This window comes from Hyperolius riggenbachi, chromosome 5, assembly GCF_040937935.1.
Source record: "Hyperolius riggenbachi isolate aHypRig1 chromosome 5, aHypRig1.pri, whole genome shotgun sequence".
Lineage (NCBI taxonomy): Eukaryota > Metazoa > Chordata > Amphibia > Anura > Hyperoliidae > Hyperolius > Hyperolius riggenbachi.
Window position 1 is genome coordinate 315289660 of NC_090650.1, and position 26336 is coordinate 315315995.

At 43.5% G+C, this 26336-nt stretch overlaps 1 protein-coding gene across 3 annotated transcripts in view; it reads left to right on the forward strand.

Moving 5' to 3' along the window:
• Window positions 1–26336, forward strand: part of MYOM1 (myomesin 1) — a 156103-nt gene that overhangs the window by 8365 nt on the left and 121402 nt on the right. For 2 of the 3 annotated variants that reach the window (XM_068237221.1, XM_068237223.1), the window contains exon 2: window positions 25136–25295. The exons of the other annotated variant lie outside the window; for it this stretch is intronic. In XM_068237221.1, the coding sequence (XP_068093322.1) occupies window positions 25162–25295 (134 nt within the window). In that variant the 5' untranslated portion in view covers window positions 25136–25161. The remainder of the gene's footprint in view (window positions 1–25135; window positions 25296–26336) is intronic. 3 annotated transcript variants of the gene reach the window in all.

Here is a 26336-nt window from a genome sequence, read left to right on the forward strand (position 1 = left end):
GGGGTGGCCCATATATAGAGTGGCGCCACACCCAGTAACACAAGCTCGAAAACCCCACCCACAAAGAAGTGTATACATAAAAACTGAGGAAATCCTCAATCAGTGTAATCAAATACATAAAAACATGGTACAAAAATAGAAATGTAAATACATATGATTATACAAAGAACAGTATTACGCAGCAATAAATATAGCAATCTTCATGAAGATAAACATATAATTGAATGAAACAAGATAAAAACACAACCAAAAAAGGGGGGGGGGGGGGGGACGGTACGCCCACGTTAAGTGACCAAGTTTAGGTCCCATCTGGCGTTAAGGCCTCTTGGTGAGCGTGTCCCTAATTGAAAAATCCAATATGCCTCCCGAGTAAGGAGTCGTTTATAAACGTCCCCTCCTCTCGTAGGACTCTGGACACGCTCAATGCCCTGGAATGAAAAAGAGAACATAACGCCCGAGTGGACCAATCTAAAATGCTTAGCCAAATTCGACACTTCCATGGTTAACCACCCGACACCCCTATAATGCTCCCCTATTCGTTGTCTGAGGTGTCGGGTACTACACCCCACATATTGAACATGACATGAGGAGCATGAGATGAGGTAAACCACGAACTTGGTGTCACAATTAATATATTGTTTCATAGGAAAGGTATTGCCGTTAGAAAAAGAAATAACAGAACGAGTAGAATTATGGACAACACAATAGTTGCAGGTTGAAAAGTAGCATCTATATGAGCCAAGAGTGGTTAACCAGCATGGCCGTTGGGTATTGGAAGAGAACAGACTGGGGGACAAAATGCTCCCCAGTGTAGGGGCGCTTCTGCTAGCAAATCTAACTCCCTGTTTGAGAATTGCATTAAGGGTGTCATCGGCCTGTAACACGGGCAGACATTTCCTCACAATCTGTGTGATTTGTCTGTATTCCTGTCTATAAGTAGTCACAAAAACTGTGTCACTGTTCGACCGCGACAATGTCCCATGAGAGCCAGGGGTTAGAAGTTCCTCCCTGGTCCTCATCAGAGTCTGCCTCCTCCCCCTCTCTATCATCCACCTTGGGTACCCACGCTCCGCAAGACGAGAACCTACAGTGCCCAACTCCACCTCAAGGGCCGAGACATCAGAACAATTCTTGCGTGCCTGAATCGACTCACCCACTTTTACCAACCATTCACATTTTGTTTAATTCAAAGTGCATTTTCAGTCACAGAAATAGGGTAGTATTACTTTCCACTCGGCCTTGCTGGAAAACAAGAGTCTATTTATTATAATAAATCGGTTTCATTATATCCCGAGATTCAGAGATTTCTAGAATGTTTTCATCTCTCCTCTTTCTGACTCTGATTCTTGATTAATCAGACTGTAAAGTCAGAGCTGTGGGGCTAGATCCAATTCTCAGTGTTATCTTTCCTCTAAGTAATTATCTTTACTGCTTTTTATATTTACATTAAAAATGTATTTACATCTTTCTGTCTGGCTCCACCCATATGGCCTTCAGTACCATCCAATGCTGCTCAGGTTCACATACCCCATGTGACCAGGAATGGGATCCCACTCCTTACATGTGACTTCACACTCATTCTTTGCATTGGTGTTGAGAGCTAAATAGATAGACCTGGCTATCCTCATGTATGCCACTTTACATGCATGTATACCATCCAGAGACGTGCTGAGACAGAGCTCCAAACTGTCCCCTCATTTGGAGGGACAGTCCCTCTTTTGGAACCCAGTCCCTCTGTTCCTCTTTCTTCCTCATTTGTCCCTCTTTCAGAAAAAATATATTTAATAGACTATAAACATTATTTTGGTCTTTTAATTTATTTATTTTCAAATGTTAATATGAGGTAAAAGTAATGATCATAAAAAGGACCATCGTGGTTTGAACTATAAAATTACCTCTTTTGCTTATTACTGTATTTTGTGGACTATAAGACTCACTTTTTCTCCCCCAAAAAGTGGGGGGAAAAAGTCACTGCGTCTTATAGTCAAAATGCAGAGAGTTCCTGGCTTGTGAATGCCTGCCAATACAAACCTCCCACCCACAATGTCTGGGACTCCCTGTACTGTGCCCATGGAGAGGAGGACACAGGGGAACAAACAGAGGACACAAGGGGGACACAGGGAGGTACAAGGGGGCATGATGTACAAAGGGGGCATAATCCACAAGATGCCCCTTCACCATGGATGCACCAGGTTTAGTATATACCGTGCTTCCCCGAAAATAAGACACTGTCTTATATTTATTTTTGCTCCAAAAGATGTGCTAGGGCTTATTTTTGGGGGATGTCTTATATTTATATCAGGAAGTGTATCTCAGCAGAACATTTGCTGTTCCTTTGTACTGTGCTGATCCTGGATTTTAAGGTATGCTACTGTACTGGTCAGGCACCTGCCCTGTTATCCCTGCATACAGCTGATAACCTGGAGGTGTGCTGGGATGACAGGATCAGTGCCCGATCAGTACTGCACCGCTGTGTCACTGCTTACTGGCCAACTCTTCCTCCTCTTTAACTTCGGCTAGGGATTATATTTGGGGTAGGGCTTATATTTCAAGCATGCTCAAAATTCCAGCTAGGGCTTATTTTAAGGGTAGGTCTTATTTTCAGGGAGGCACAGACTAACCAGCAAGCTCATGGTGACCCAGAACTCATTGGAGTGTGTAAGGGACTACAATGGTCCTAAAAGCCCCCTTACTTATTAAGGACCATTGTAGTCCCTTACACACTCCAATGAGTTCTGGGTCACCATGAGCTTGCTGGTTAGTCTGTGCCTCTCGGATTTACAAGCCCTACTCCATAGAGCCAAATTAATCCATGCCATGCACTGATGAGGATCAAACAATCCGAAACAGTCTGTATGCATGTTGGATTATTATGGCTCTGTGCAAATTAACAAGCTGACACATCATTGCATTCCAGCGGTTCTGGAGGTGTGTTTAGCTTCTAAGGGTACAATGGTTAATTTGCATATATTCAGCAGTGATGCACTGGGAAACATCTCAAGCTCACTCCAACCTGAATTATCGCAAATTCTTTCTGTTTTAGGAAAGCAAACTTTTGTTTATTTTCAGGGAAAGAGGGTATCCCCCCCCCCCCCCCTGTTTTTTGTCCTTTAAACCTAGGTGCGTCTTATGTTTAGGAGCGTCTTATAGTCCGAAAAATTCTTTATGATATGCCTGACTAGGGGTGTAGTGGGGGCACGACTAGGGGTGTGGTGGGGCGTGGCTAGGGTGTGATGGGGTGTGCCTTAAAGGGGTCCCTCTTTTTTATATCAAAATGTTAGGAGGTATGGCTGAGATATGATGCTTGCCAGGAAATGAACACTGGAATCAGTAAGTAGTGGTACCACTGGGAGGAGGATAGCAGGGCTCTCAGATGCAGCCTTACTGACTGAATAGGCTTCTCTCTGGGGGAAGGTAAAAATTCCACTTTGTAATAAAAAAAGGTAATAAACACAGATGTTGGATTTTTTCAGCTGGTGCTACTGTATTTCCCTGCAGCAGCACCCATCCTGCCACTCTCTCCCATCCCATCTTGTTAGTTCCCAGCATGCATTTTCATACCTATCAAATTTTTGAGATGAGAAAGAGAGACACTTTAAAGTGGATCCGAGATAAACTTTTACTCATTGCATAATTGTGTTACTTTCAGATAGTTTACAGGGCATTCCTCAAGCCAAATATTTTTTTTAGTTTTGTTTTAATACTCTAATTCCCTATAAACTAAACAAGCCTCACCCACAGCTTTTCACAGTGCCTTGGCACTGTAGCAAGGGCTTATGGGAGCTCAGTCTGGGCATGAGGAGGAGGAGGTTACTAGCCAGAGATTTCAGAGGCAGAGGGGAGGAGGGAGGAGGAGAGGGGACTGAATTTACACACAGGCAAGCTGATAGCATCTCCAGCCCTCAGCCTGTGACAATGTGACAAACAGAACATGGCTGCCCTAATTGTATCACAGGAATAAATAATCATAAACATTTGAAGCTGTTTGCACCTAGATATGTTATGTAAACTATCTAAACTTTAGATAAGATCTATAGACAAGTTACTTGTTATAGTTAGTTTTTCATCTTGGATCCGCTTTAAGACACGTCCCTGCCTCACCTCTAATCACCCCCAGCCACACCCAGCATACTGCTAAAAATCAATAAGCAAAAGATGTAGTTTTGGAATTCAAACCACACTGGTCCTTACTATCATCACTAGTTTTTCTTCACATTAACATTTTAAATTAAGAAATATATGAATTGAAAGGGATCCTAAGCGGTGGCAAAAAAAAAAAGAAAACTGGACTTACATGTGGCTTCCTCCAGCCCACCGTAGTCCGGGAGGTTCCCCGCCATCCTTCTGGCTGCTTCTGCGGTCCCGCTGACAGCTCCGGCAATGCAGCAACTTCGGGCAAAGTCTTCGGGTGAAGTCGCACGTGTGCGCCTCCGACACGCACCCATCGCATCATCACGCCAGTAACCGTAAGAGTCCTGTGCATGCACAGTTCTCTAAAGACTGAAATGCACATGCACAAGACTCATACGTTGACCGACGTGATGACGCAACAGGTGCGTGGTGGGGGCACGCATGAGTGACTTACCCCGAAATCGCCGCATTACCGGAGATAGAGGGACAGAGGAATTTGCTTTCCAAAGAGGGACCTGTCCTTCCATAAAAGAAACAATTTGGAGCTTTGCATTTCTGAACAAGTATCAATATGCAGCAGAAGATAACTGATGAATCATGGCCCTATTATCGCTGTAAATCTGTTAACAGCTTAACTAATGCAGATAATGAGTGACTCTCCCTACAGCCTTTGATGACATCACTCCCAGCATGCTTCTGGTAGGGATTGGCATAATTTTCTTTATGACTTCAGCAAGACTAATGTTAGCTTTTTTGGCCATAAAAAATACTAAGACAAAAAATAAATGAAAGCTATATAGGAAGTAGACTGTTATCTGATAATAGTATATGTATCATTGCTGTCAGTGAGATAGACCCTCTTTCATGAAGGCTGAATGAAAAACAGGATTTCTTTATCGTTAGGGCTGAACGAGTCTGTCATTTATCTACAGCTCCATAGCGCTGGAGATAGCAGAAATGAATTCCTGTGTGTTTGATTGCCAATGCCATGTCTGCAATTACTTGTGTCTCGATGACAGCTCCATTTATCCACAGAGATGAACATGTCTTTTGTGCAATGCCAACCTAGAAAATCACTCATTTCCTCTCCAATGAGGAAAATATAAATTTTACTTGGTAAATATCATGGAAGGGTTTTAGAAAGTCATGTTAGTCATGTGCAATGGGTGAAAGAACAGCCAGCAGAATAAGCAGAACATGTCCTTCTACTCCTAGTTTAGGAGCCGTGTGCGACTCTCAGGCAACTTTCATGTGCAGTTGTTTCATATCTATAGGAACACTTGCCACACTGTTCTTCTGACACAAATCAATGATGTATTTTTGTGCAGTTTACGGTCTATCATGTTCTGCTGTTCAGTATCAAGTTCAATCCCAGTTACATTTCTGCCACTCAGCCCTGGTGGTGCAGTAGGCGAAGGTCATGGTGCACTTGTTCTTCGATCCATGAGTGCTGTCTCATCCTTGTGGTTTATCTGTAAGTGAATAGGGGGAAGGGGTGAAATGGCTGTGTGTGAAGCAGTCAGGGGCGTAGCAATAGGGGGTGCAGAGGTTGCAACCGCATGGGGGCCCTTGGGCCAGAGGGGGCCTGAAGGGCCTTCCCTTAACTACAGTATTAGCTCTCTATTGGTCCTGTGCTCATAATAATCACTTCTATAAACTTTGAATAGTGGTAATCATTAACAAAGTGCTCCCCATCCCCTTCTTACACCTCTGACACTGTAGTTGCCATTGGCGGGTTTTGGTGCGCCATATCAATTGTTATGTATAGAGTGCTTGGGGGTCCCCATTGTAAAACTTGTATCGGGGCCCATAGCTCCTTAGCTACGCCACTGGAAGTGGTCCTGTTAGTGAAAGGGAGCAGGGTGGAAATGGCTGTATGTGTGTGTGTGGAGCAGTCCTGTCAGTGAATGGGAGCAGAGTGGAAATGGCTGTGTGTGGAGCGGTCCTGTTAGTGAAAGGGAGCAGGGTGGAAAGTGCAGTGTGTGTGGAGCGGTCCTGTTAGTGAAAGGGAGCAGGATGAAAATGGCTGTGTGTGGAGCGGTCCTGTTAGTGAAAGGGGGAGGGTGGAAATTGCAGTGTGTGTGGAGCGGTCCTGTCAGTGAAAGGGAGCAGGATGAAAATGGCTGTGTCTGTGGAGCGGTCGTGTTAGTGAAAGAGAGCAGGGTGCAAAGTGCAGTGTGTGTGGAGCGGTCCTGTTAGTGAAAGGGAGCAGGGTGGAAATGGTTGTGTCTGTGGAGCGGTCCTGTTAGTGAAAGGGAGCAGGGTGGAAATTGCAGTGTGTATGGAGCGGTCCTGTTAGTGAAAGGGAGCAGGATGGAAATTGCAGTGTGTGTGGAGCGGTCCTGTTAGTGAAAGGGAGAAGGATGAAAATGGCTGTGTCTGTGGAGCGGTCCTGTTAGTGAAAGGGAGCAGGGTGGAAATTGCAGTGTGTGTGGAGCGGTCCTGTTAGTGAAAGGGAGCAGGGTGGAAATGGCTGTATGTGGAGCGGTCCTGTTAGTGAAAGGGAGCAGGGTGGAAATGGCTGTGTCTGTGAAGCGGTCCTGTTAGTGAAAGGGAGCAGGGTGGAAATTGCAGTGTGTGTGGAGCGGTCCTGTTAGTGAAAGGGAGAAGGATGAAAATGGCTGTGTCTGTGGAGCGGTCCTGTTAGTGAAAGGGAGCAGGGTGGAAATGGCTGTGTCTGTGGAGCGGTCCTGTTAGTGAAAGGGAGCAGGGTGGAAATGGCTGTGTGTGGAGCGGTCCTGTTAGTGAAAGGGAGCAGGGTGGAAATGGCTGTGTGTGGAGCAGACCTGTTAGTGAATAGGAGAAAGGTGGAAATGGGCAGAGCCTTTTGAAGGTATAAATGCACCCAATTTCATCTGAAACAGGTGCTACAATTTACACTAATGGAGAATGTTAGCTTCCAAAACAGTTTGCATGTAAAACATTTCGTACTAGACCCTTCCACCTCAGTAAGGTCATCTTATTGGAAGGGATCCTATCCTCTATGCAAATGTCCACTTGACCTGGAAGCAGCTAGCCATTAAAGTAAAGGAAGGGGTGCAGCGTGGACCACGCACACCCTCCTAGGTAATTTACACAATAGAAAAATTAAACTTAAAATTTGGGAATGCCTGTGTGTGCTGCAGTCTGTTCATGCTCTCTTGCTCAGAAACCTGAGTGTGCAGGCTGGAAACATGTAGCATGGCAGGCACAGCCTGTGGAGGATTATAAATGGTAACTCCACTATTCTTGAAGGGAGTTAATGGCTCTTCTTGGTATTCCATTTCTGAGTGCAATGAACAGAAAACAGGTGTCCTTTTTTGATGAAACAAGTGGAAAAGTCCTTCCTTTCATGAGTCAGTCCCTATTGCTGCACTTCACTTACTTGAAAACTGCTGCTGTCTGTAGATCCAGTGTCTAAAATATACTTGTCAACAGAAAAATAGATTTTATTACGTATCTCTAGCTCCGAACTTCCCCATGCCTGTTTCAGGTTAGTGATCTACATGTCAGCGACAATTGAGAAAAATAGGTTTTTAAACTGGTTAGTATATTCATTGAATATAGCTCCATATGCCTCTTTGTTACAGTTGTCCTTTAAAGCGGACCCAAACCAAACATTTTTTTAATTAAAACTATTTAGTTGCACCACTCTGACACATACAAAGATAAATAAACACTCCTTCAAACCTATGATCATTTCAGTGTATGCTTTTCACCCTTCTCTTTGCATAACTAGGGTTATACTGGGGGTAGCCATTAGTAATTCCTCCATTGCCGGACACCATCTACTCCACCAGTTTGCCGGAAAAATCACGGCAATTTGAAAGGAAGGGAGGGGTTCCTCCAATAAATGTAAAATATTTTATATTTGTCATCATGCAGCTGAAAAAAGGCTGCTATTTATTATTATAATTTAGAAAATAGATGTTATTTCTGAAATCTTGTATTTTTAATTTGGGTCCACTTTAACCGTTTGCCTAAATAACTGGACCTCTTTTCCATTGGCCCAAAAGAGTTTACCTGGGTACAGAACATCTAAATGGTTTCTTGAGACCTCTCAAGACATCATTTAGATGTTCTGTTTAATTTAACCGGTTCAGCACCGCAGTGCCGAAAATCTCATGCATCCGAGCAACGTTCACCTCCCATTCATTCGCCTATAACTTTATTGCTACTTATCACAATGAATTGATCTATATCTTGTTTTTTTCTGCCACCAATTAGGCTTTCTTTGGGGGGTACATTTTGCTAAGAGCCACTTTACTATAAATGCATTTTAACAGGAAGAATAAGAAAAAAACGGAAAAAATTCATTATTTCTCAGTTTTTGGCCATTATAGTTTGAAATTAATATACGCTACCATAATTAAAATGCATGTATTTTATTTGCCCATCTGTCCTGGTTATTACACCGTTTAAACGATGTCCCTATCACAATTTATGGTGCCGATATTTCATTTAGAAATAAAGGTGCATTTTTTCAATTTGCGTCCATCACTATTTATAAGCTTATAATTTTAAATAATATAATAACATATTCTCTTGACATGCATATTTAAAAAGTTCAGACCCTTGGGTAACTATTTATGTTGTTTTTGTTTTGTTTTTTAATTGTATTTTTTTTTTTTTTTAATAAAAAAAAGTGTATGTGGGTAATTTTTGGTGTGGGAGGGAAACTGCTAATTTTAAATGTAAAATAATATTTTTTTTTTATTAAATTTATTTAAAATGTATGTGGGTGCAGTTTACTATTTGGCAGTGAGAAAAATGTCCTGGATGCGAACGATCTCGCATCCAGGAACTAAAATGCTGGGGAGAAGTTTCCTGGGGGCAGAAATACCGCGCTCTCTGGAGAGAAAGCGTCAGTATTTCTGCGGGGAAGTTAGATCGGTGAATGGGAATTATATTCCCATTCACTGATCGGGGGGCTAGCGGTGGGCAGCGGGAGCACGCGGGGGCGCGCCCGATCGCGCGCGCGAGCCGACGACAGCAGCAGTGCCTATCTGGACGAGAAAGCTCGTCCACATAGGCCGAACCGGTTAAGGCATTTTAATGACATATTTATGCCTGCAAAAAAATCTATGTGTCTCCTTTTGATGTTGCATGTACCAGTATATAGCTGTCTGTTCCAACAGCTTGTAAGAAAACAGGATTTATGTCTGACGAAGGCTGCACAGCCAAAAGCTTGCTTAATCTAATTATTTTAAAGAGAAACTCCAACCTAGAATTGAACTTTATCCCAATCAGTAGCTGATACCCCCTTTTACATGAGAAATATGATGCTTTTCACAAACAGACCATCAGGGGGGCACAAGAAGCTCTGAGTACCGCGGTACTCTGGACAAACTGCCACAATGTAACAATGTTCACAGACAGGAATTAGCTGTTTACAGCTGTCTCTAACAGCCAAAACAGCTAGGAGCAGCTACATAACCTGCCCACAGTAAAAATGTCACTATGTAATAAATGTCAGAATGTAAATCGGGGAGAGGAAAGATTTTACAATGAGCAAACACTGACTAAATCATTTATACATAATTATTGTAAAATGAAGCACTTTTTTTACAACATTATTTTCACTGGAGTTCCTCTTTAAGTTAGCCAATAAATGGTATCATCCTGACTCTAAACTTTTTTTTTTAAAGAGGTTCTGTGGCCTTTAAAAAAACAAAAAGTGTCGCTTACCTGAGGCTTCTACCAGCCACCTGCACCTATCAAGTCCCACGCCTCTGCGGCGTGCGTCCTCGCTCCTGCACGCAGAACGAAGTTTTCTTGTACTTCGCCTACATAGTAAGCTCCTGATGACGCGCACGGGAGCGAGGACGTGCGTGGCCACGGCTGCGCAGCCACAGTGCTATTCATCTAGTTAGACGAATAATTGCTAGGTGACCCGTGGCGAGTATCGGAGGGGGCTTCAATGATGGCGTGGGACTTGATAGCTGTAGGGGTCCAGTAGAAGCCCCAGGTAAGTGACACCTTTTGTTTTTTTTAAAGACCACAGAACCCTAGCACATATACAGGGGTTGTTGTACTTATGCTAGATTCACATCCGAGATGGTCCTTAAAGCGAGATTGTCAGCCACAAAATCAAATTCCATTTACCCACTGCTGTGTTTATTATGTAGCCTGGAACCTCACCTTGCATTGCAAGCACTCCAATCTAATCAGAAATGTTTCTGCTGTAATAAATCTTATCTCAGTCAGCCTGGCTCTATTTTTGCCATTGCCAAGGAGAAGGAAGCTCGTCATCACCCCTCCCACATTCCTGCAGCTCACTGATTGGTAGTTCAATGTAAAGCTTTTGAAATCTGATCCATGCTTGTCCATGTTTACAGAGCAAGCAAGCTATGACAGTGCAGTTTCTCAGAGAAAAAAAGTAAGGGAGGAAATTACATCAGGATTGGCTTCAATCAGAGGGAACCAAGATGGAAACTGCTAGGAACAGAATTCTCATTATTCACAATATAAAATCCACTAAAATCAAAGCGTGGACAGTACAATACATCTGTTATGTAAGTAGAAGAAGTAGTTATTTACTTACTTACTGGTATATATGTGTTTTTTCCCTGGGATAGTATGGGTGTCCTTGCTGCTATAATGACCACCTTGGCCAAGTGTCATCTTACAAGTGTACATAGCTTCAAAATCTGACAGAGGTTGTAACTCTACCCCACTCTATCAGTAACCATTACAAAATTGGCCATTCACTGTTATTTATTATTGACTTTCACAAGCATATTTTGTATATGACTTTAGCAACTCATTTGGCTTTTCACAGAACACAATACTGAGGGAGAGAGAGAGACAGAGAAATAATTAGGGCCTGTTCACACTGCATGCGCTTTGATTTGATATTTAAAGCACCTGCATTTAGCTGATTGCAAGAATACCGTAATTATCGTAGTGACAGTGGTACCCTTTTCACACTACTGTGATTCCATTTTCACCCAAATGCTAACGTAGTGAATTTAGCATTTTTCCTGCATTTGTGTTTGGGTTAAATCAACCGAAGCACTAGAAAATCGTATAGTGTCAGACAATATAATCGCAAAGCCAATGCGGAGTGATTATATTGTAATAGGATGTTCACATCAGTGTGTTAATGGCAGTGGTGCAACTACAATTCATGTGGCCCCCCAGCGGAACTTTGATGGGGCCCCTCAACAGGTTCGGACAGGCCCGGCGGGAGCTCAGGTTTTTGCCCGGTAGGCCTCTTGCCCCCGGGGGCCCCAGTGCTGAGAAGGAGGGGGGGACAGCGCAGGAAGGGGGGAAAGTGGCACAGAGCAGCGGGGAGGGGGGGGAAGCCTCCTCCCCCTCCCTCACCTAGGGCCCCCCAATTCGGCGCCTTCTCCCCCCTCCAGAATTGCAGCCAGCGGCAGCAGCGGGGAATGACTATGTCTGGTCTTCTGCACTGACACTATCCAATCACGCTCTCACTGTATTTCCTGTGAGAGCGTGATTGGACAGTGCAGTACAGAAGACCAGACCAGCAGAGGCACACAGAGCTCTCTCTGATTCTCTCGGTAAGTGATTCCAGCTCGCTGCCGCTGCTGGCTGCAATTTTGGAGTGGGGAGCATGGAAGGGGGGGGGCTCTAGGTGAGGGAGGGAGGAGGCTTCCTTCCCTCCCCGCCGCTCTGTGCCCATGTTCACACCCCTTTCCTTGCCTCCCTTGGTGCCCTTCACAGCCTTGGGGTCCATCTCACAAGGGTCATAAAACAAGAGAAGCCATCATGATCTTTACATCTGTAATAAGTGTAGCCACAAAACACCTGATCTGAAGTCTAGTCCCCTGTATTGGAGGAAGGGAAGGTTAGTAGTCGGGGCTGTCCACAGCTCTGGACCCCTTTGCCATTGCAGGGGCTGCTCCCCTCTATTTACGCTCCTGGTTAATGGTGCTGTGGAGTCCGTTGGAACAATGCAATGCATGCTGTGCAATACCGGAGAACATGCGCATTTACAGTTGTGGTGGTGAAGCACACTTTTCATGAACTGTATGCTTCTCTGTGTGTGCTGCATTGTGTGCGGAACACATGATGGGACTTTTCCCCTCTGCTGAGATCCTGTTATACAGGATTTGCAGTGCAGTGTCCCAGTGGGAAACTAGCCTAAAGCCTGGTGCACACATTCTATGCTGACTGGCCAGTTTTACCACTTCCATGTAGTGTGAGGTCCAACAAATTTTGAATACTTTGATCAGTTTGTGTAAATGAGCTCCCATATTACATGGAAGTGGTAACATTGGCCAATAAAGATGGGATGTGTGTATGCACCTTTAGGCCCCTTTTACTCAAGGGCGGTAGGTCACAATGTGTCACACAAAACCACTGCATCCCGTCGCAGAACGCTATCGCACTGAACACTGTGCGACTGACTGTGGCGAGTCCCGTTGCAGCACCTCAAAAGTTAGCTTTGCATTGTGCGCAGCACCTCAAGAGTTACCTTTGCATTGTACACAGTAACCTAGAAAGTGAGGTATATTTTCAATGGAAAATTTGCCCGATTAATTTAGTCGCATCGCGGCTATATTGCGCTGTGCAACTTCTACAGAGCAGTGCGGTGCTACTAGTAAGGATCACCACACACCAATAGTAAAAAGGTCCTAATTTCAAAACCATTTACTGCATGTTAAGGTGTTTATATGCTTTGATGCATAAAAATTACGTGGATGTCTTCTTGTAAGAAAACAGTAGCTGCTTCTCTGTTCTAGTTGCTGCATGATTGTTATTACTGACCTTTGCTCATATAGCTCAAGCATATGGCAGGAGAAATGTAATCATGTGTCTGCTGCCTGTGAATGGTGGGAGCGGTTGTTTGCCAAGATAAGATAGCTTGCCATAAACAGCTCAATAAAAACAAGCGATTCAGAGGTTTCCAGGATCACTTGCAGCATTTACGCTATGCAGAGGGGTAGGAAGGATTCCTTAGGCTAAACGCACAGTGGGAGCTGCGTTGCATTCCCTGTAAAGACAGGAATGGAAAAGTCGCACCACAGGTTATGCAACTGCTGTGCCGCATACAGTCTATAAAAAGTGTGCTTCACTGCCACTGGTATAAGCTCTGTCTGTGGGTGGAGGGGGGGAGTTCAGGATCACCACTGTAAGGAACCTCTGATGCCCAGGGGTGATTGGGCTATTGTTATGCCCCGATTGGAAAAAATCAAGAGTACGCATATGTTTTTGAAGTGCTAGGATATATTTTTATGACGGACAACTAATCCTCCCTATTTAAATTTCCTATAGCAGTTACCTGATTTAACTACTTATGGTGGTGGACAACACATGACTGTATAGGTATTGCTAGACATGTACAGCTGACCCAACCCACGGTAAAAGTGATAATTTGCTTTGGATGATCTGACCTATAATGGATAGGCTTCTGCTTCTACCTTCCCTTTGCATATGATATACATGAATAGTCGGTAGAGCTGAGGTTGCATGTCTGTACAGAATGCCTGAGAACACCGGGCGGTAACAGCAGGACTTTGCTCTGCATTGCTTGGTGCATGAAACTGAGACAAGCATTTGAGATCATTTCATCCCTCAGCTTGATGTCTTTACAAGTATCTTCCATTTTCAGACAGGAAGCAGTTGGCCGCAAATACATTTTTAGGCTGACTGCTTTATCTTCAGGCATATGCAAGCCTTCCTGTTTCCCCCTTCCTTCCATTTACAAGCTACAGAGTACTGTGGAACACTCACCAGCCAAGCTTAGAAAAGGTGTGCAGCTGTTTCTGGAGGCATGCTTCCAGTTTGTGGATATATCTACACTTGTTTTTTCTAGACAATCATCTGCTTGTGTTGGAGCTCTATATTAGGAGTAACTGTTAAACCAGAGATACATGATTTATTTCCAAAGATGGACTTTGCATAATCTATGAGGGAATAAAAAGATGCTGGATGTACTATAGTCCTTATGTAAAATTATGATAAGGTAATTTGGATACATACAGAGGAATTGGGGAAAACAGAATTATATACATTGTTATGATTGTAGAGCACGAGATGATTAATTGCAAGATGTGAATATGAGTGTAGCAGCTGACACTCTTCACTGGTGGGGGGAATAAGCGAAGGGAAATCAGAGACGTTCATAGGCCGTGAAATGAATGATTTCTGTAGAGAACGGACAGAAATGCATGGCAGTGTGCAGGCATTGAAAAGGGTGCTAGGGTATTCTACTTGTAACATCAGAGATTAACTAATTTCAGTTTCAGCAAGTCAGTGCAGTAGCATTTGCACTTATAGTCCCAAAGATCTACCTCATACATTGAGCGGCCACTTGATACCTCTTACGGCTCATACACACGTACAGCTTAATGCACAACCAACCGTACAACGTGACCAACCACACAACAAGTTGTTTACCTGATAAGTACGTACACACACACGCCAACCAACTCCCTTAGGCCCCGTTCACACTTGCGTTTTGGCATGCAAACGGACCGGATCCGGATCGTATCAGGACCTGATCCGGATTGGAACCGTACGGTTCCGATCCGGAACCGGTCCGTTTGCATCAGGACTGCTTCACATTGCCATCCGGATCCGTGGGGAAAAAAAAAAAAAACAACAACAAAATACCTTAAAATTTGTTGGGGTCTGCAGAAGTTGCAGCTGGTGCACCTCTAGAATCAGGTCCTCCGCTGTAGTCCTCACCTCCACCTCCGACATACTGCCAAAACAGCTCCAGCACGTGTGTCACTGCTGCTCCACTCCAGATATGCTGGGCCCATGTGTCCCCATCCGAAATGGCCGCTATGATACGCATAGAAAGTGGGGTAGAACGTCCGGTGTTGTCTCCAGTGTGTTCTGTGCTTCCGTTTCCCATTGGTTTTCTATATCCGGATGGTGCAGTCAGGCTCCGGTCTGGGTGCGTGGGCCGGATGAGCCGGACCAAAAAATAGCGCAGGTTGGAAAAGTGTCCGGAGTCCGGATCCTGTCCGGCTCCGTACTGTACGGAACGTACGCATGTGAACGTCCACATAGCCTTTGCATTGCTATGCGGAACGTACGTTCCGTTTGTACAGTATACGGTCCGGATCCGATCAGGCGGATCCAGACAGAGAACGCTAATGTGAACCGGGCCTTACTATGCGTGCAAGCTAAATGGCAAACTGCACAACATGGTCTGCATTCAAAAACAACAAAGTTCTTCAAAAAACTTGTGCACACATTCCAACCTGCATGATAGTTGGGCAGATTGATCCACCGGTTGACTCTGGCAAACAATCTGTTATCAATCTGGCTGTTTGTCAGCTGTACACATGCCCAAGTTTTCTTCCAACAGACAAGTTTGGAAGACAGCTGGACAGATGTTGGTACATGTGTATGAGCCTTGAAAGAGACTTCCTTCTTGAACCTTTTTTTATTGTTGTCACTCTCAGTGAGACAACTATGGTGGTGTATGATTGGAGGTTCTTTGTGTACCTGAGGGAAAATACCCTAATGTTGCCCTGCACCCAGGGGTGCAACTAGAGGGGAGCAGCCCCTGTGATCACAGGGGGCCCCAAGCTGTGGGAGGCCCTAACTACTTCCTTTCCTCCAATACAGGGAACTATACTTCAGATCAGGTGTTTTTGTGGCTACACTTGTTATGGGTGTAAAGATCATGATGGCCACACTTGTTTTATGATAATTGTGAGATGGGCCCCCAGACTGTGACGGGCACCCAGGGGAGGCAAGGGAAGGGGTGTGTACATTGGGCGGGCCCCATGAAAGTTTTGCTGGGGCCCCCATGAATGGCAGTCATGCCACTGCCTGCACCAAAGACAATTGTTTTGGATTAATTTGGCAGCCTTAAGGCTTAAGTTTAGATTATTAATTTTACATTAAACATTTTGTTAGTTATTGTTTTTGTTGGATAACATTTTGCTCTCCTATCTGAGACTGAATTTTTGCTCTGTGCACATTGCACTTCCTAAATTATTCACATTGGCGTGTTGGCACTGCAGTGTGTCAGGTTCCACACAAATAATGTGAGACGAGCTATACAGTACTGCATTATGCACATTTTAGGTTCAGTTCCACCAATTATTAGCTGCTCTTGGTACGAGATGTAGAGAGATGCGGCTACTTTATGAAGTCACATCTATGTGCAGCCATGTTTTGTTTTTATTTGTCGCTAGATTGCAACACCATGTCAATTGCATGGCTCCCAACTGTCCCTCTTTTAGAGGGACAGTACCTCTGCCCCTCTTTCTTCCTCATTTGTCCCTCTTTCCGGACTGATATACAGACCTATGCAAATATATGTATTTGTTTACTGAAAAATGTGATCAATTGACAATAAACTTTTTTCCCACCCTTCTTTACAATGTTAATATGAAGGTAAATGAACCAGGACAGAAAGGACCAGTGCGGTCTGAATGATAAAACAACATATTTCTCTTATGAAATCTTTATGTTATGCGTGACTAGGGGTGTGCCGTGGGGCTGTGGTTAGGGGTGTGCTGAGGGTTATTTAAAAAAGTTGGGAGGTATGCAAACGCTGCCACTCTACTGAATAAAAGGCACTTGTGGCCAGGAGGCTAAAATGTGTGCACTTTAGCCTCTGGTGTGAAAAAGGCCTAACTGCAGTGTCTCCACGAAAGATGAATGGAGAAGTTGAGCTGCCTGTGCACTAGTCTGCCAGGAAAACTAGCTGTGCAGTACATACAGTAGTAACTAAAGTACTTTGTTAGCTACATTTGCACCATAGCCTATGGAGTTCCTAAAGCTGCTACCACTTTAATGCTAGCTAATGCTCTGATTAAAAGAACTGTTACATTTACAGCTGGTGCATACCTAAAAGCACTAGCGTAATCGCAAACGCTCAGCGTTTTTAGAAGTTATTTTTCTAAATGATTCTAGACATGTGCCTAGCGATTTTCTAGGTACGCCTAGAGATTTTTTGAGCGTTTTGGTGTAGTAATTTTTTATGTTTTGTACAGTAGAGCTGGAAGCGTACAGTTTTTGAAAAAAAAAAAACGCTTGGAAAATCACTCTGTGCAAGCGCATATAGAGCAATTTTCCACTTTTCTATACTTAAAGGCTGAATCGCCTCAGAAATGCTGCAGGACCCGCGTTTGCGTTTTGGAAAAAAATCACATTGCTCTGGTGTGATCCATCCCATTCAAATACATTAGCCATGCGCTTTTCAAACCGCTAGCAGTTTGCAGTTCAGTGAACAATTTTACTATGTACCTCTATTTGATGCAATGCGCCTCAGGCACAAAATAGTCTGTAGAGTTCTGTGCTTCTCTTGCTATGGTACATGCATGTTGGATTAGTGTGGTTCTGTACTATTATAAGCTGACACATCATTGTATTGCAGCAGTTCTGGAGGTGTGTTTAGCTATCATGGACAACAAAAAGAGGATTTGCATATTCAGCAGTGATGCACTGTGAGACACCTCAGAGCTCACTCCAACCAGAATAATTGCAAATACCTTCTGTTTTAAGAAGGCACACTCCTGTTTTGCACATCACTTTATTCAAGGGAAGGTTCAGGGACTGCATAAAAAAAATAAAAATCCAAATCCACTTACCTGGGGCTTCCTCCAGCCCGTGGCAGGCAGGAGGTGCCCTCGGCGCCGCTCCGCAGGTTCCCGGTGGTCTCCGGTGGCGAGCCCGACCTGGCCAGGCCAGCTGCCAGATTGGGCTTCTTCTGCGCTCCAATGTGCGTGTCACTCGTGCGCGCTGACGTCATCGGACATCCTCCGGGCTGTACTGCGCAGGCTCAGAACTACTAAGGAGGCTTTTTGATCACTTTTCAGCCCCTTACACACTACTAGGAGTTCTGGTTCACCATGAGCTTGCCAGGCAATCTGTAACTATAACTGTTTTTAACCTTATAATGATACATAAAATCACCGTGGTGGGCCTGACAAAGGTTTATATACTTTTCAATGTTGGGGCTGATAATATACACACAATTAGAAAACACAGATTGACATTAAAGTGTTCCAGAGTCAGAGATAAATTAATCTAAGTGTTTTATACATACCTGGTGCTTCCTCCAGCCCCATCCCCACGGATCGCTCCCACACCGCAGTCCTCCGCTTTCTACTGCGCCGGTACCGTGTCCCATAACCTCCTCGAGTCGTGGCCAGACTGCACAAGAGGAGTGCACCCTCTACGGATCTCTCCAGCGCACTTCTCTTGCATCAGTAGTGATGCATCATGGGAAACCACAGTTGTTTAAAGCTGAAAATACAATCTGCCAGGACACATTGCATTACATTTATACAGTATGTTATTTGTGTTTGTGCTTGCTTCATCTATGCACTTCAATTTCCTTCATCAACCCAAAATCTCAGTACAATACCAGGGAACTATAAAGGCTCAAGTCCACTTAGATTCTGGAATGAATGTGTACTAGTAAGAGAACTATGGAAATTGTAATCTTTCTTGGTTTCAGAACACCTGATCTGCATACTTGTTCTAGGTCAGTAACTCAGAAGTAGCAAATGCAGAGGGACAACAGAACAACCAAGCAAGCAGCATGTTGTTGGAAAGGATTCAAGATGGCATCCTCCATACTTCTCTAATTAAAGAGCCACTGTAACATCATCAAAGCCCAGAGGGAGGTGATTATTTATGGAGGGACTCCAAAGTCTTGTGAATGACTTCACTGAATCTGCAAGAAATGCCACAGCTTAATCAAAGAAAAAGGCTTAAAGTTCATACACACCTACCAACTATGTGTCCAACTATCTGCCAAACTTGTCTGTCAAGCCCCATTCACACGCTCAACAGTGGTCTTTTATGCAGCACAACTGTGAAACAGATTTTTTTGTGAAACAAGTTGAAACAACTAAAGGTAGTCATACACTGGTCGATTTGCCATCAGATTCGACCAACAGATAGATCCCTTTCTGATCGAATCTGATCATAGAGGCATCATATGGCTGCCTTTACTGCAAACAGATTGTGAATCGATTTCAGCCTGAAACCGATCACAATCTGCTGAGCTGCCGCTGTCGTCCCCCGGGCTCCCGCATACATTACCTGAAGCCTGGTCCTGGGCATCTTCTCCGCATCGGCTCCCGGCGGCATCTTCTACACATCAGCTTCCGCATCCCGGTATAACTTTCTGTCACTCCAGTGACAGCGAAAGTTCAAATAGAGTGCCCTCTATTTGTACTTCCGCTGTCACTGCAGTGGCACAGGAAGTTATGCTGGATGCCGGGATGCGGAAGCTGATGCGGAGAAGATGCCAGCCGGGAGCTGATGCAGAGAAGATGCTGGGAGCCAGCTTCAGGTAATGTATACCTGCATTGGTCGTACGCCGCTAGCGATGCGCTCCTTACCCGCGGCGATCGACGGTAATTTTCCGCCCGGCGCGATCGACGGGACCGATCTATTTCGGGCCGAAATAGATTGAAAATTAGCATGTTGCGTGAACGATTTGACAGCAGATTCGATCCCAGTGATCAAATCTGCTGTCGATCGGTGGGAAATCGGGCCAGTGAATGGCCAGCTTAAAAGTATTTTGCTATTGTTCAAAAAGCTGATAAGAAGTCAATCCAACAGTTGGATTGACTTCTTATCAGTCTTATCAGCTCTTTGAACAATAGCAAAAGACTTTTGTTTAGTTGTTTCAACTTGTTTCACAACAAAAGTTGTATGGGGCTTAACAGACAAGTTTGGCAGGTAGTTGGACAGATAGTAGGTGTGTATAAACTTTTAGCTGCACATCTGTTTACAAGAGAAATAAATCCCATTGGCTGACAATTGTTTGTTGTATGCTGATAATAATGCGAAAATGTTATGCTTTAATCTTTAAACGTTGGGGATGCAGTCTTTCAACAAAAGTAATGTTCTGATTACTGATAAAGCTAGGGCTTAAAGAGGAACTGTCAGGCATAAAATCAATAATCAATCCTTCATTTTATCTGGTACACAAGTAATAAGGATGCTAACCAGGCAATCCAAAAGTTAAAATCTCTATTACTTTTCTTGTTGATAAATGTTCATTCCACAGTTTACCTTACTTTTATTATCACTAAAATCAAAACGTGAACAGTGCAATACATATGTTATGTAAGTAGAGCAAGTATTTATCTACCTATATATGTGTTGTTTTTTCTGAAATAGTATGGCTGACAGCTCCTCTTTAAAGAGACTATACAGTCTAAAATGCACTTGGTGAGCATGCCATTCTTGTCAAAAGTTAAACTGACTTTGGTGGTCCTTTCAGCATAACTCCTCATTGGAGACCATCCAAGTGGCGAGTTCCGTCGGATAGCCCCACCCCTTTGCAGCCAAGTACCGTGGCTCTTTTGTGGCATTCTGTATCTCTGATACAGAGGACGCCATGGCGCTCGGCTACAAAGTTGCCACACAGAGGGTCTCCAAATATGAGTTATACTGGAAGACGATGTAAGTCAGTATAGCTTTTTACAAAAACAGCATGCACACTAAGTGCATTTTAGACTTTTTATAGTAACTTTAATATTGCAAATTAATAGCGTAAAATTGCCTAGTGGCAAAAGTAAAAATGTAAGAATTGCAAGCTTGCAATAATTGTATTTACCCCTAAATAGACAAATGCTACAAATACTATTCATTGACAAAGAATTTCTAAAATGATCCTCCTGTGCTGAATCTCCAAAATAGTTATCTATTTTGTATCAGTCTGAGGTTGCACACACATCCAATTTTAATTTGCTAATGATTGGTCAATTTTACCACTTCAATATTTTATGATGGCCATCAGATTTTAAATAGTATGACCAGATTGTGTAGGTAAGCTCCTATACTACATTGAAGTGGTATAATTAGCCAATCAAAATTGGTTGAGTGTGTGTACTTTTAAGCCCGGTACACACTTTAAATTATGATTGGCCAATCACTGACCAATTTTACAACTTCCATCTAATATCAGTGTGTTCCTGCACAATCTATTCATATTATTCAAAATCTGTTTGCCCGAATACTACAAAGAGGTGGTAAAATTGGCTTGTAATTGGCCAATCATAATTGAAAGTGTGTACCACATCCAATTTCGATCGGACAATTTCACCACTTCTATGTAGTGTGAAAGCCTACTTAAAGAGGAGCTGTCAGCCATACTATGCCAGATAAAAAAAAAACTACATATACAAGTAGATAAATACAGGCTTTACTTACATAATAGATGTATTGCACTGTCCACATGTTGATTTCAGTGAATTTTATAAACTAGAAAAAGGTAAATTGAGAGAATTCTGTTTGCTGGCAGGGGCCATCTTTAGTCCCTCCAGCTGAAGCCAATGCTGAGGTCACTTCCTCCCTTACTTCCCTTCTCCTCCCCACAGCAATAGCATTTGCATCCATAGGAATCCCCCAGCCCTGCTACTATATCCATAGGGATTCCCCCTGCATTGACTCTCAACCCTGCAGCCTCCCCGCTCATCCCGCAGCATTACAGTGCTTAGTGGGGAAGAATAAATGCAGCTCCATGCGCTGCATATATTCTTCCCCGCTAAGCTCTACAATGCTGCGGGACAGCGCCGAGCGGGGATGCTATAGAGTTGTGTTTAAATGCAGGGAATCCCTGTGGAAATGGTAGCAGGGCCGGGGGGTCCCCTTGTATACGGAGGTGCCCACGTAATTCGGCGGAGATCATGCCTGTCGGCTGGAGTGCGGGGAGGGGGCGGACAGTTGCAGACTGAAAGGCAGCCAATGAGAGGTGTAGGCGGGAGAGTGACACAGGCTGCAGCCAATCAGGCTGAACTAGCTGTGTGTGTGGGGAAGGGGAGGAAAGTAGAGGAGAACTCCCCACCCCCAGCCTGCACTGCTACTTCTCTTTTGCGGCTGAATTGTGCGTACTTGAAGAGCTGGGGACAGGAGGATTAATAGATGCAATTAAAAAAAGTACGTTTGATTTTGAAATTAGGCATTGTCTTTTCAACATTCATTTTAAATGTTCAACAGATAGAAATAAATAATTTTATTTGGTTTTCATGCCTAATGCTGGGCATACACGGGGTCGAGGCAGGCTTATCAATCGAGCCGCTGATGGCTCGATTGATAATATCCGACAGGTTCGATGACCCGCCAGATAGATTCCCCGCTCGATCCCCGCGGGCGGACAATAGCGGGGAATCGAGCGGAAGATAAGCAAGTGCCCGCGGGGACGAGCGGGAAACGATCCGGAAGGCGGCGGGGACGCGGCGGGGGTCGATCCGGCGGCTAATCGAGCCGACGGGTCGTACCATGTATACCCAGAATAACAGTAACTCTTTAACAATTGGATCATAGTGTTAAAAATCTGTTGGCCCTCATAGTACATGGAAGTGGTAAAATTGGCCTATCATTAGCCAATCAAGGTTGGAGGTGTGTACTCACCCTCGTTGAAAACGAATGTCTTCCTGTTCCTGTGCAATTATTTTTTCCTTTTTTTAAATAAAACCTCAGCTGAGAGGATATGAAGGTTGCCATCTTTATTTCCTTAATCCTTAGGCAGGATTTACACTCCAGCACTATGAGTGCATTTTTCCTGCATGCAAATTCACATTAGACTTGACAGCCCCGTGAATCAATGGGCTCCCTCACATCTAATGGGGAAAAACAGACATTGCATCTATTTTTAACATAGATACTTCGGAATAATGCTAGAGTTCTTCCTCATATAAACACAGGTGTTGTGCTTAAAAATAATAAATAGTTTTCTGTGGAAACAAATGTGAACTCTCTCTGTATGTTTATTTAAATTATCGCAGTCATAGGGATGGCAAATTAGATGCAAAAAAAAAATTATCTAATTTTCATGTAGATTCTAGTAGATTGCTAGTCCAGCACAGTGTTAGTAAAGTCTGACACTGTGATCACCGCCAACCCATGCTGCGCAACTGCTGCATGTAATATAAATATTATGTGAGCGCATTTGGGCTCCCCACTGCCTGCGCTGCTGCTGGATCTGTATCCACTCTATGTGATCTTTGCTTTCTACTAGCTACATATTCTCATGTATGTCCCTGTAATTTTGGCTGTGGCCACATTGTTTGTGTCGGCGGTTTGGGTCATGTATGATTGCATGCTTGTGCAGGGGGGCCCCATCAGGGTGGTATAAAGAGTACCAGTACTGTTTCAGCTAGCAAATTTTTATTTGGGAGGGGATGGGAACCGTTTGACCTTGGTTTGTGTTTTGGACATGTATTAAAGTTTAGATACTTGTTTGATATACTGTAGTGGCGCCGCTATGTTTACTTTCTACATAAAATGAGAGGGTTTGTACAACAGGCAGATAAGTAGTATTTTCTCTCACCTCAGGCTTCTTAAGTTTCGTTTTTATTAATATTTTATACTTAAAGGAATACTTAAAGTGAATGTGTACCGCTATAAAAATAAAAAAGTCAGATACTCACCTAAGGAGAGGGAAGGCTCGGTCCTAATGAGCCTTCCCTCTCCTCTCCCGGTGCCCGGTCCCGCACAGGATCCCCCGTAGCAGTATTCGACCAGTTCGGTCAAATACTGCCACTTCCGCTGCCGAAGGGATGTTTCGGAAGCCTTCTGGAGCATTCGGGCTCCCGAAGACGGCCCGTCCATACTACGCATGCGTGAGCGTCCTCTATGACGCAGTCGCACGTGCGTAGTATGGAGCGGACCGTCTTCGGAAGCCCGAGTGCTCCCGAAGACCTCCGAAATCCCTGCGGCGCCGGACGCGAACGAGGGAGCCAGCGCAGCACCGAGGGCACCAGGAGAGGAGAGGGAAGGCTCATTAGGACAGAGCCTTCCCTCTCCTTAGGTGAGTATCTGACTTTTTTATTTTTATAGCGGTACCCATTGGCTTTAAGTGGAAAAAAAAATTATCTTTACTCACCCGGGGCATCCCTCAGCCCCCTGAAGCTGTATGGTGCCCTCGCAGCCCCGCTCCGATCGTCCTGTCCTCGCCGGTGGCTACTTCCGGGTTCGGCGACAGCCGCAGACAGGCTGGGAACGCGGGTGATTATCTGCGTTCCCAGCCGCTATATCACCCTCCATGCTGCTATAGCATATATATATATACGCTATAGCAGCATAGAGGGTGATATAGTGGCTGGGAACGCGGAGAATCACCCTTGTTCCCAGCCTGTCGGCAGCTGTCGCCGAACCCGGAAGTAGCCGCCGGCGGGGACAGGACGATCGGAGCGGGGCTGCGAGGGCACCATACAGCTTCATGGGGCTGAGGGATGCCCCGGGTGATTAAAGATCTTTTTTTTTTTCACTTAAGTATTCCTTTAAAGTGCTCATGAGATGAGCCCCATGGTTTCTTCTGGTTCGGTTGAGATTATTGATGCTTGTATGTATGAGAACTCATCTCATGAATTATCTCTCCTTATAATTGAGGTGAAAAACAAGTAAGGTGAGATACTTCATGAGATAACACAGTAACCAAGCAGCTCGGGGTGACCCAAAACTAAATGAGATACGTTTTGGAAATCAAACACTTTGTTTCTACTGTAATGCTGTAGTGTTGGGAAATGAAGTCTGGCACCGTTTGTTTTTTTCTTTTTGTGTCACATTGTCAGATGGCAGCAAGCAAGTTGTACTGAAGTTTCAAGCACATCTGGCTGATGAAACTGGCTTTCTGTCCAGCATTTTGATTTCATATGCAGTTTTTATTCCCTTATTATCCTGATTCCTGTTAAAATTTACTTTGTTCAATGTTGGGTTTAAATTGGACTTTAACTAGAACTTGTTATGTGGATGAATCCAGTTTTTGCATTATACTGGCCATGTCAGCCAATTGCTTTCACACGGTCTTATTGGATAATGGTGATGATTGAAGACGAGTGGTCTATTGCATAATGTTTACCACACTCATACAGTTGTATCAAATCCCAAATAACTTTCTGCAGTTTTAATGTATTTACCTGAAGCTATTGCGTGTGTGTTTTAGGCGGATGGTTTTGAATTAGTGATCCATTAAATACTAATTCTCTATAACAAATATTCACTTTCATTATTAGCCCTATGAGTTACAGTACTGAAATATGGACTAACTTATATTTCATAACCAAATTAATTCAACTGTAGCTACAAATGGCGAAATAAACAGATGTATTTTTGAACCCAGTCAAGACAGTGAACAGAGGTGGCAGGATGTCTTTGCCCTTCTACCAAAGGCGTCATCAACACTATGACCGTGGTTATCGCAGCACAGACTTACAGTCTACCTTAAGCCAGTACCAGCATGAAGAGAAGCACCATTCTGCTGCCCACAGCAGCCACCTAGGGTAATCATGTCAACAATTCTTTCTGACAATGCTAATGGATTATTATGTACTCATTTACTAATACACCAGAATAAGATGACCATCTGAGTGCAAAGCCTGCTGTGTGGTGTAATCATCTCTTTTCATACTTTCTATTTTACATCTATTGGTTATCAGACCTCCTTTTACATTAATATTTAACCATTATCAGTTCTTTCCTTTGACTTATTAACTAAAATATTATCTCTTCCTTTTCTTCCAAAACTAACTATATTTCCATCCACATTGCTCTAATCACCATTATCTTCATCTAATCTTTTCTCCTTTTTTCTAGTGTAACTTCACTGATGCAATCTTGTTCTAACCGCTTCTGGACTTTGGTAATTGAAATCTACGCCCTGTTTGGGACCTGTTATCCTGGCCAGGGCGTAGATTTTAATTACCGCGCCTCACGCTCCCAACACTACCCCCGATCTCGCTGCTCTCCTGTGCACAGCTGATTTTTCACTTTGAGTTATACTAAGGTGAATGTATTATGCTGAAATGAATTCACTTTATTTTAAATGAAAGGTAGGAAGTGGTGGGAAATTTCCTAGAAGTACCAACCCTTTCCCACTCTGCTTGCTGCTTGTGATTTTCAGCATTTCTATTCAAGAAATTTCCTAGCACTTCCTGTTCCTGTGACCATGAGAGAAAGTGAGAGAATATATATATATATATATATATATATATATATATATATATATATATATATATATATATATATATATATATATATATATATATACACACGGTGTGTGTGTGTATATATATCTGTATAATATATATATATATATATATATATATATATCATATCATATACTGTATATATATATATACCATAGATAGATAGATATATCTATATCTTTGTCTATATATATATATATATATATATATATGTATATATATATATATATATATATATATATACGGTATTTATATATATATATATATATATATATATATATATATGTGTGTGTGTAAATATATGCATGCATATCACAGCCTGATGCTATAAAGGAA